The sequence below is a fragment of the Giraffa tippelskirchi genome, chromosome 8 (genome assembly GCF_054371585.1).
Source record: "Giraffa tippelskirchi isolate mGirTip1 chromosome 8, T2T-mGirTip1v1.2.pri, whole genome shotgun sequence".
Classification (NCBI taxonomy): domain Eukaryota; kingdom Metazoa; phylum Chordata; class Mammalia; order Artiodactyla; family Giraffidae; genus Giraffa; species Giraffa tippelskirchi.
The window spans coordinates 34,683,557-34,694,996 of record NC_137282.1 but is presented as its reverse complement, the minus strand read 5'-3'; the positions used below and the strand labels follow the sequence as shown (position 1 = coordinate 34,694,996).

Below are 11,440 nucleotides of genomic sequence, written 5' to 3'. Positions count from 1 at the left end.
GCAGCAGAAAGACATCTTAAAGATACAACACGGTACGTGAGAACTACAGGTCAACAGTGGAGAGCTATCGACAGAAGACTGAGTGAGTCGTGGTACACAAGTTTCTGCAGAAGACAAAGGAAATGATAAAAGAGAAAATAATGACAGGAAAGCTAATAAGTAGAAAAATTTTCTATAAACTTATAAGAAAATAAAACCCTGAATCAGAAACCAAAATGGAACAGAGCAATTAAAAAAATAGAATGAAAGAAGATAGCTTTAATGAAGAAAAAATAAAATCTCAACTCTGAAAGAGATTGCTATTTTCAAGGCTGAAGAAGAGACACTTTCCTAGAGAAGTATTAGCAATATCTTCAACCCCAAGAAAAACAATCCTGCTGGCTTTCAAGCAGAACAACAATAACAAAACCTGGATTATTTGCAAAAATCTTACAGTAACAGTTATCTACAATGTGAATTTCCAGAAGGCAATGGAAATTTTATAGCCAGCCATAAAATTTTGAGAGAAAACAGTTTTGAAACAGAATATCAACATCCAATACCTGTAAATGCAACAAAGGAGATTTTCTCAGAAAAGTAAAGATTAGAGGGAATGTCTTAAAGACTTACTCCTACTGAACACCTGACCTTGAGATAAATGCAAATGAAGAATTTAAGAATACGTAGTTTAAAATATATAAGTACTACTCATGATCACTGAAATAGTAATATGAAATGAAAAATTTAAATTAGTTCCCATTGGAATAAATAAAACAAAAGGGAAATACCTGTGATTTCTTAAAAATGAAATAATTATTTGGATTGGAATTTCAAGATTGAATTCACAAGATAGAAATTGATGGAAGATAGAAAAATCAAAGACATTTTTTCCCTCCAACAAGAGAGAGTGTCATATTTTTGTATACTTTTTGGACTGTTATATTAGAAGATGTAGATTCATGTAGGTTTGGGAAAACTTAGAGACAGATAGCACTGGAATTTTTTTAAAAGTTTGACTTTCAAATCATTGAATAGAGTGTAAGAGCTCTGTAAATATAATAAACTGGCATGAAATAAATGAAACAACAAGGAAATCTAATAAACCAAAACATAAACCAAGAAAACAGAAATATAACCAAGAACATCAGTCATTGCTATAAATGATTGTAGGACAAAGTCCCCTACAGAAACAAAAATGCTCTCAGATTGTGTCAAAAAACAAAACAAAAGTAAATTCAATTATGTGCTGCCCATAATGGGAAAAAACCTAAAGCAGAGTTACACTGAATATTTTGACAGAATAAGCATATATTTCTTAGGCAAATAAGAGGAAAGACACAGGAGTTTAAGTATTAATGATAGACAAAATTTAACAGAATAGAATTATTAATTTTATATTGATAAAAATTATTACATGCTGTTAGAAGGCTGTGTATTATTTCCCTAAAGTGTGAAATCTTTGGAGAAAGAGACTACCACCAAGGCCAGACACGGTGACAAGTGCACAGTGTTCCTTTAAGAAAAACTTTCTCCATAATATGAGACAAAGAGGGTAATGTTTTACTGCTAAGATAGTAATCACCACTTTTGCCTATGTGTAGTATGCACGAATGAAGTCTCATTAGTTGCAATAACTCCTTCAGCCATAATTCCTGTTAAAGACAATCTAGTCATAAAACTATGTGATAAATAATTGAACAGTAAAATATCTATGACAAAAGCCATCGAAAACCCAAGGTAAATTGATAACCACACAATTACTGGAAGAATCATTAACAAACTGTCTTCATTAAAATATTATCAAATACATAAAAATAAAGAAGAAATTGGAGGTTTGAGCACCATCATCAATGCAGTTAAACTAATATATACCATATCTTGTGCCCTACAAATATAGTACACATTTTTAAAGAGGCTAAATGAAAGAGGTAAATGAATCTATAGGGTATAGAATGATCTTCACTGAGATAGAAAATTTGAGGTTATGGTCAGTTTTAGAAGTCTGGTTTGAGACATTTTGATATTGATTATTTATTTTCTGACCCACTTGCTGACAGGCTCAATTTTTAGGTGAAAAATTTTAAATCCTCTAAATAATCCTACACTGGGTATCTGAACTTGATGCACTGCAACTCCAGCTTGTCTGGAGAGAACCTTATTGAAACAGCACCAATCTGACATCAAATTATGCTAAATGAGTATTCATACTGTGTGAAGATGACAGTCCATGCTGCAGCTCATGGGGTTGCAAAGTGTTGGGCACGACTTAGTGGGTGAAAAATACCAACAATGAATATGACAGAAAGCAAACATCCTTGTTAGATGGATTAGCAATTACTCTCAAAGGAAAAGGACACATATTTCTGAAGGTGTCTGTTACGGATACTGTGAAACCCCCTTAATAAACTCAATGGTCTCTCTTCACTTCTTCATTCTACTGGATTTCTTTGCAGAAATGGCAGTTGTCCTTACTTTTGTTCTTGAAATGCTCCGTATTTGTTGTTCTCCAAACGCCTTTATAATTTACCCTCAGTCTCACTCACTGTTCACTCCTTTTTGCCCATGTCCTAAACAGTGATGCTTCTTGGGAGTAAATCACTAGTTTTCTTTCTGTTTTACCTTTTAAAAATTTTTTTCCCAGACCCATAGACTCAGAAACACTCTTCAGTAACCTTGGTTTTCCCATGGAACAGTGAAAGCAAATGAATGGTAATAACAATGGGAAGAAATAATGCGCTTGATTGAGATTGCATTGATTCTGAAGACCAATTTTGAGAAACTGACATCTTACCAATTTTCATTCTTTGATCTTTGAACATGATATATTTCTTTCATTGATTTAAATCTCTAATTTTGGTGGTATTTTGTAGTTTTAACCGTATGTGTCTTGCTCAAAGTTGTTAAATTTATTCTGACTGTCTTGTTTCTGGATGTTATTATGAGATAAATCGGTTTTTAAATTTGAGTTTCTGGCTTTGTGTTACTGCTTTTATATAGACATATAAATGTTTTTATATCAACTATACATTCTACATCTTGCTAAATTTTTTATTAATTCTGGTAACTTTCTTGCATATTTCTTTGGGCTTTCTCTATGCAGGATCATGAAATCTATTCCCAACCAGTCTGAATTTTGTTTCATTTCTCCTCCCCCACCCTTATACACTCTAATACAATCAAGTAGAAGAAATTAGAGTGGTTATTTTTGTTTTATTTTTGATCTTAGTCTTCCTATTTTTAGTGTGATGTGAGCTCTATGTTATTGGTAGATATTACTTATGAAGCTAAAAAAGTTCCCTTCTATCCCTAATTTTCTGGGAGTTATTATTATGAATGGTAGTTGGATAGTTTTCCTTTTATTTTAATCAATAAAGTCATATGAACCTAGAGGTTTTAAATTTTATTCTCTTATGAGAAATTATTAAATTTTTTTGTTTACTTGCTTAGTTTTGTGGGGGCTTGTCTGGGACTTGAAAAGTTTTTTTTGACCTGCATACAGATTTCTCAGGAGTAGGTAAGTGAAAGTCACACAGTCACGCCTGACTCTGTGATCCCATGATTTATAGCCTGCCAGGCTCCTCTGTCCATGGGATTCTCCAGAAGAATACTGGAGTGGGTTCCCACTTCCTTCTCCAGGGGATCTTCCCAACCCAGGGATCAAACCCAGGTCTCCCACATTGCGGGAGGATTCTTTACTGACTGAGTTACCAGGAAAGCCCATTTCTTGAAGAATTTTCTAGAGTTTGTTGTGATCCACACAGTCAAAGGCTGTCAATGAAGCAGAAGTAGATGTTTTTCTAGAATTCCCTTGGTTTCTCTATGATCCAATGGATGTTGGAAATTTGATCTCTGGTTCCTCTGCCTTTTCTAAATCCAGCTTGTACTTGTGGAAGTTCTTGATTCACATACTGTTGAAGCCTAACTTGAAAGGAATATGAGCATTACCTTTCTAGCATGTGAAATGAGCACAATTATACATTAGTTTGAACATGATTTGGCTTTGCCTTTCTTTGGGATTGGAATGAACTGACCTTTTCCAGTCCTGTGGCCACTGCTGAGTTTTACAAATTTGTTGACATATTGAGTGCAACACTTTAACAGCATCATCTTTTAGGATTTGAAATAGCTCAGCTGGAATTCCATAACCTCCGCTAGCTTTGTACATAGTAATGCTTCCTAAGGCCCTCTTACTTCACATTCCAAGATGTCTGATTCTAGGTGAGTGACCACACCGTCATGGTTATCTGGGTCATTAAGTGGTTTCTTATATATAGTTATTCCGTGTATTCTTGCCATGTCTTCTCAATCTTATCTGCTTCTGTTAGGTCCTTGATGTTTCTGTCCTTTATTTTGCCCATCTTTGCATGAAATATTCCTTTGGTATCTTCAATTTTCTTGAAGAGACCTCTAGTCTTTCCCATTCTACTGTTTTCCTCTATGTCTTTGCATTGTTCACTTTAAGGAGTTTTTTTTTTTTTTTTCCCCCAAATCTCTCCTTGCTATTCGCTGGAACTCTGCATTCAGTTCGATATATCTTTCCCTTTCTCCTTTAGCTTTCACATCTCTTCTTTTCTAAGTTATTTGTAAGGCCTCTTCAGACAACTACTTTGCCTTCTTGCATTTCTTTTTCTTTGGGATGGTTTTGGTCACTGCTTCCTGTACAATGTTATGAAGCTTGTCCATAGTTCTTCAGGCACTCTGTCTATCAGACCTAATCCCTTGAATCTATTCATCACCTCCCCTGTATAACCATAAGGGATTTGATCTAAGTCATACCTGAATGGTCTAGTGGTTTTCCCTACTGTCTTCATTTAAGCCTGAAGTTTGCAATAAGGAGTTCATGGTCTGAGCCACAGTCAGCTCTGAGTTTTGCTGAGGTTTTGTTTTTGCCGAGTGTATAGTGTTTCTCCATCTTCAGCCACAAAGACCATAATCAATCTGATTTCAGTTTTGACCTTCTGGTGATGTCCACGTGTAGAGTTGTCTCTTGTGTTGTTGGAAGAGTGTGTTTGCTATGACCAGTGTGTTCTCTTGGCAAAACTCTATTTTGATCCTTTATATTCCCTTTTTTTCTTCATCAGTCTAGTTTGAGTTTTATCAATTTTACCAATTTTTTTCAAAGAATTTCCTTTTGGTATCATTTTTCTTCATTTCATTATTTTTTCATTGTCTATTTCATTGAGTTTTACTCTTGTGTTTTGTGGAAGTTTATTTTTAGTCCTAGTTTGCTGAGTGTTTTAAAATTATTAGTAAATGTAGCTTATTTGTTACTTAGATAGTGTGTTTCGCCCACAGTTAAGGATTTATACCAAGCATGGACGACACAGGAATCTTAGAGACCAGCTTAGAAGTATTTCTACATAGAAGAATGTAGAGTGATCCTCACTGAGGGCTTTTTGCACTGGGTTCCTGAGGCTGTCTGTGGTCTCTACCGAACTCTCTGTTTTCAGAGAGGATTTTCTATTCTGGAGGTGTGGAATCGGAGTGTTCCGTCTCCCTGGTGAGCTCTGAGGATAGTTTAGTTTGTAACTTCCTAAGATTCTCCCCTGGCCTCATGGAATTTCACTCTTTGCCTGTGCATCTTAGTTTTCAGCAGCAAACTTAAGGGGAACGTTGAACGATTTCTGGAACTCTCTCTCTGCATAGCTTTCTCTCTTCAGCCCTGTGTTCTGTCTCAGCCTCCCTGAACTCTGATCTCTTCCTTTTCAAGGAAGGGACACTGATTTGCTTTAGGTAGAACCCTGGGGGTGGTATAGGACTCATCATGTTTATTTTCTTTTTTTTTTTTTTAGGGATTATAGTCAAGTGCTGTTTGCTGCCCAGCATCTGAAAACAGTTTCCTTATATGTTTTGTTAGATTTTCTGTTTATTAATAGCAGAGAGGCTATTTCAGTTTTAGGAATCTGACATGGTCAGCAGCAGAAGTGTTTGATTTTAGTATGAAGGTGCCTGTACTACCATGGCTCTGGCTAGACAATACTATTACCAGACTTTGGGAAAATGTTGGTTTCCTGTTATCCTCTGTCCTTGGTCTATTTTGTGTATGGATATATGGGAAGGATCTATATAATCCTGCCTGAATATTCTAGGCTTACAATGATGCTCATAATCCAATCATTACTTAGACCAGACAGAATTATTCTGTCTCAGAATAACATTCAATAAATTAGAATTTCTGGGAGTCAGTCATAATCATCACTAGTTTCTAGAAGCTAGACAATCTTATATGCAATAGATTGTGAGAACCACTACTTAGATATGTCTTTTAGAAATCCCTTGTGTTTTGTTTGCAGGTCAACTGAAATTAGAGGGTTCTTTGGTGAGTAGTTCTTTTCTATGCCTATAATTTGAAAGTGGTTTCACAAATTATGCTACTTTTTTCCCCTAAAAAGAAACCTTTGCGTGTCATTTAAGATCTAGTGTGGTACAATCAAACCTGGTTATGGTTCTCTTTTATAGAATATAACTTGTAAGTTTACTAAAATATCCTAACGGTGCTCACCCTCAGGGTACGTAAGAATGAGCTTCTGCTTTCCTGGTAGTGAGTTGCAGATCAGCATTTTTAATGCTGCCTAAGATCCTTAGTGTGTGTGTTTTTAAAAATTACCAACATAGATCATCTTTATGTTAATTGTATGAAAAAGCAACAGAAATAATCAGTAATACTTACACAACTTTATGTTTTTAACCTAGTTCCAAGGCAGCAGAATTATTTAGTAGTCAGCACCATAAAGTAGGTAAAACTGGTCATAAAGCATTTCCTTTGACAACTTTTTTTCTTCTTCCTTGTTGCAGGCATGCTTGTGTACTGTGCATATTGATGTTGTGGTTGTAGTGATGTGGCTTAAATCAAACCTGTCTCAATCTACACTAAGTAAGTTTCTTTACATATGTTAAGCAGTCTACTCTGAATGATTTCTCTCTTTCTCAAAGGTTGCAAGCAGCTCTTGACAGGAGTAAAAATGACACTACTAGATACGACAGTAGAGAACAGACACATGAATTCCATTGTGTAAAATTACACACACATGCAAAGACATATAAAAAATACCTGTACTTTAAAAAGTTTATAAGAAATCAACATTTATTGAGTGCATGGCTGTATACTTTATTGACTGAGCAAGAAGCCCATCTTTTTATTTTGAAAAGAAGGCCCCAGAGTAATGCCAAAAAAAAAAAAAAAGGGAAACAAATCTTAGAAAGAAGTTGCTGTACACTTGTTCAGGGGCTGTGTAGCATTTTCTGTCTAAATTACATACTAATTCTCTGCCCTGGCATGTTGTCCTTCTGAATAAATATATGCTTTCATCAATAATATGCATTCATCAATGCTTTCACCAATGATATCACCTCAGATATGCAGATGACACCACTCTTATGGCAGAAAGTGAAGAAGAACTAAAGAGCCTCTTGATGAAAGTGAAAGAGGAGAATGAAAAAGTTGGCTTAAACCTCAACATTCAGAAAACTAAGATCATGGCATCTGATCCCAACACTTCATGGCAAATAGATGGGGAAACAGTGGAAACAGTGAGAGATTTTATTTTTGGGGGCTCCAAAATCACTGAGGATGGTGATTGCAGCCATGAAATTAAAAGACGCTTACTCCTTGGAAGGAAAGTTATGACCAACCTAGACAGCATATTAAAAAGCAGAAACATTACTTTGCCAACAAAGGTCCATCTAGTCAAGTCTATGGTTTTTCCAATAGTCATGTATGGATGTGAGAGCTGGACTATAAAGAAAGCTGAGCGCCAAAGAATTGATGCTTTTGAACTGTGGTGTTGGAGAAGACTCTTGAGAGTCCCTTGGACTGCAAGGAGATCCAACCAGTCCATCCTAAAGGTGATCAATCCTGGGTGTTCATTGGAAGGACTGATGTTGAAGCTGGAACTCCAATACTTCAGTCACCTGATGGGAAGAGCTGACTCATTTGAAAAGACCCTGATGCTGGGAAAAATTGAGGGCAGAGGAGAAGGGGACGACAGAGGATGAGATGGCTGGATGGCATCACTGACTCAATGGACATGAATTTGGGTAAACTCTTGGAGTTGGTGATGGACAGGGAGGCCTGGTGTGCTGCAGCTCATGGGGTCGTAAAGAGTCGGACACGACTGAGTGACTGAACTGAACTGAACTGAACTTCATCGAAGAAAGATGAGTAACAGGTTAAAAAATATTTTTATTGAATCTATGATTTTAGAAGGAACATAGATTTAAGTGAATATATTATAGTACCAGGAACATCAGTGAAGACCTGGGATTAATTAAAAGGCTCTTGTTGTTGTTGCACAGTCTCCAAGTCGTGTCTGACTCTTCGTGACCCCATGCACTGCAGCATGGCAGGCTTCCCTGTCCCTCACCATCTCCCAGAGTTTGCCCGAGTTCATGTCCATTGAATCAGTGATGCCTTCCAAACATCTCCTTCTGACCCCTTCTCCTCCTGCCCTCAACCTTTCCTAGCATCAGGGTCTTTTCCAATGAGTCAGCTTTTCCCATCAGGTGGCCAAATTATTAGAGCTCCACCCTCAGCATCAGCCCTTCCAGTGAATATTCAGGGTTGATTTCCTTTAGGGTTGACTGGTTTGATCTCCTTGATGTTCAAGGGACTCTCAAGAGTCTTTCCCAACACCACAGTTCAAAAGCATCAATTCTTTGATACTCAGCCTTCTTTCTGATCCAACTCTCACATTCATACATGACTACTGCAAAGACCATAGCTTTGACTATAAGGACCTTTGTTGGCAAAATGATGTCTTTGCCTTTTAATACACTGTCTAGTTTTGTCATAGCTTTCCTACCAAGAAGATATTATTTTCTAATTTCATGTCCTATTGAGCCTTAAAATTATTACTGAATTTTCTAGGATTGGAGTGGCTTCTCACACTCTTATTCTTTCTAACCTCCCTTTCACTTACTTCCTGATTGTCTCCTCATCACAGTGGACGTTTCTTGATACGCCCACCATTGATAGATTCCTACTTTTTTTTTAAAATCCCATCACTATTCTACAAATTTCTCTCTTAGACACACATATAGACATCTCTTAAAACATCATAGATCATGGCAAGAACTTTTTTTGGGGGGTACTATGTGATGGTTAATTTTATGTGTCATATTGACTAGTATAATACAGTTGGTATAGATAATTTCTAGTTATCGGGTGAAACATTTCTGAGTGTGACTGTGAGGGTGTTTATGGAAGAGATTATCATTTGTATCTGTAAGCTGAGTAACAAAGATGTTGCCATCAACACAGATGGGCACCATCCAATTCACTGAGAGAGCGTTTGCATAGATCAGAAAGTCAGAGGAAGGGTGAATTTGTTCTTGGGTTTGAGTTGGAACATCTGTCTTATGCTGCCCTTGGACATCAGCGTTCCTGGTTCTCAGGCCTTTAGATTTGGACTGAATGACACCAGTTAAAGTCCAGTGCAGCCAGCTTGCTTCATTGTTCATCTTGCAGATGGTGGACGGTGGGACTTCCCAACTGGTGGATGGTGGGACTTGCCAACTTCCATGATCATGTGAGTCAACTCCTAGAATAAATCGCTCTTTCTTTCTCTCTACCTCTATCTCTAAATATACATACATTTTGTTTTTAATTGTATTCTCCCAACAATAGCTGAATAACAATTTTGAAATCATGACCAAATACCACTTTTAGAGATGGAACTAAGATCCAGGAGGTACAATCATAACTGGTCTGCCAAGGCTCTCAGAGCTGGTCAGCATAGCCCTTGTTCATATTCAAAAGTTTAATTGTATTTGAATGTTCCCATATGAATAGCTAATAAATCCAGAGGAATAGTTTTTTCTATGCTTCAGTGGAATCGAATCAGCACGGGGTGACATCTAAGGTTATTGGCATTTCCTAAGTGATAGCTGCTCATTGTAATGTGTAAAGACTTATTTCACTGACTTAATGAAAATCCAATCATTTCTACACTTTGGTGCTGAGTTAAGTGAGAGAAACAAAGAGAGAGAGGGAGAAAAGAGGTGCAAAGAAGTCTTGCAAATATGAATCGATTTATTAATATCATTTTTTGTCAGTTCAATAGGATATGTCATGAAACATTTACAAAATGAAAACATACAGGTATATTACCTTTAATGAAAGAAATTAAAAGAGGTGATGCATAGCTGCAAGGTTGAGGAATAATAAAAAAAATAGATAGTAATAAATGTGATATTGTAGCAGTTTTGACTGCTCAGGAAAAATAGATATGGAATAAAACCAAGGTGCAAAACAATCTAACTTGTACCAATATACACTGTAAATTATGTGTATATATATATATATTTATATTTATATTTATAAACAAACCCCCAAGAGTCAATTTTAAAATAGCTTAGATGAGAATGAAAGGGTTTGAAGGTTGGCTGATTCAATCATTCATAGGCTGTAATACGTCAATGCCATTTAAAAAATTGTGTTTCATAAATACAAATTCTTACAAAGTACCTAAGGAATGGGGCTTCCCAGGTGGCTCAGTGGTAAAGAATCCGCCTGCCAATGTGCCAATTGAAGATATGTAGGTTCAGTCCCTGGAGAGGGAAGATCCCTTGGGGTAGGAAATAGCAATCTGCTCTAGTGTTCTTGCCTGGAAAATTCCATCGACAGAGGAGCCTGGTGGGTTATAGTCCATGGGGTCACAGAGTCAGACATGACCGAGAGACTGAGCATGCATGATCTTTTAATGCCTTTTGCTACTGTAAAGTTTAAAAGGCTGTTCACGGATGAGGCAAAGGAGGGGATTTGAATGAAATATTACCCTCATTTTCATATGTGAACTTGCCAGATGGTTAAAATATTTGGATGTTTTAGGAGGTGTAGGGGAATGGTATAGGAACAGGAGTGGTAATAACCTCATTTAAATGATTTAACCAAAAAGTGTTCTATATAATTTATCCATTCAGTATTTGTTTCTGTGTAAGTAGTATCACGTACCAGGAAAATGATGCCTATTTCATATCAATGTGAGCTTTGTTACATGGAATGGAAACAATGATCTGAAGAAATCCTTTACTTTTAATTTGCATTTGAACTTAAGCAAATGCAAATTAATTAATATCAAGTTCCGCCTCATTGCTACTTACAAAGTGGTTTTGTCCTATATTGATTTATGTGCCTGTAATAAAGACCTGTACTTTAAACTCAAAAATTTCACTTACAATTTGTTTCTTCGTAAACTTATTGACTATGTTGCCTGCAAAGTGGTAACATTTAGAGATGTAAAGATTAAAAAAGTATAAATAATATTTTGTTTGAACTTAATATTTGACAGAAATGGGAGAATATATAAACTAGGAACATATTTCATGGAGAAGGAAATGGCAACCCACTCCAGTATTCTTGCCTGGGAAATCCCATGAACAGAGGAGACTGGTGGTCTACAGTCCATGGGGTTGGAAAGAGTTGGACCCGACTGAAGCGGCTAAGCATGCATAGGGACATATT

The 11,440-nt window shown here is 36.5% G+C and overlaps 1 protein-coding gene across 1 annotated transcript in view; it reads left to right on the top strand.

The window, feature by feature from the left end:
- LOC145518944 (uncharacterized) overlaps window positions 1-9,510 on the top strand; it is a 142,773-nt gene extending 133,263 nt beyond the window's left edge. Inside the window, exons 5-7 of the mRNA XM_081524215.1 lie at window positions 6,273-6,298; window positions 6,775-6,853; window positions 9,446-9,510. Of these exons, the coding sequence (XP_081380341.1) occupies window positions 6,273-6,298; window positions 6,775-6,853; window positions 9,446-9,510 (170 nt within the window). The remainder of the gene's footprint in view (window positions 1-6,272; window positions 6,299-6,774; window positions 6,854-9,445) is intronic.
- The last annotated feature ends 1,930 nt before the right edge of the window (window positions 9,511-11,440 follow it).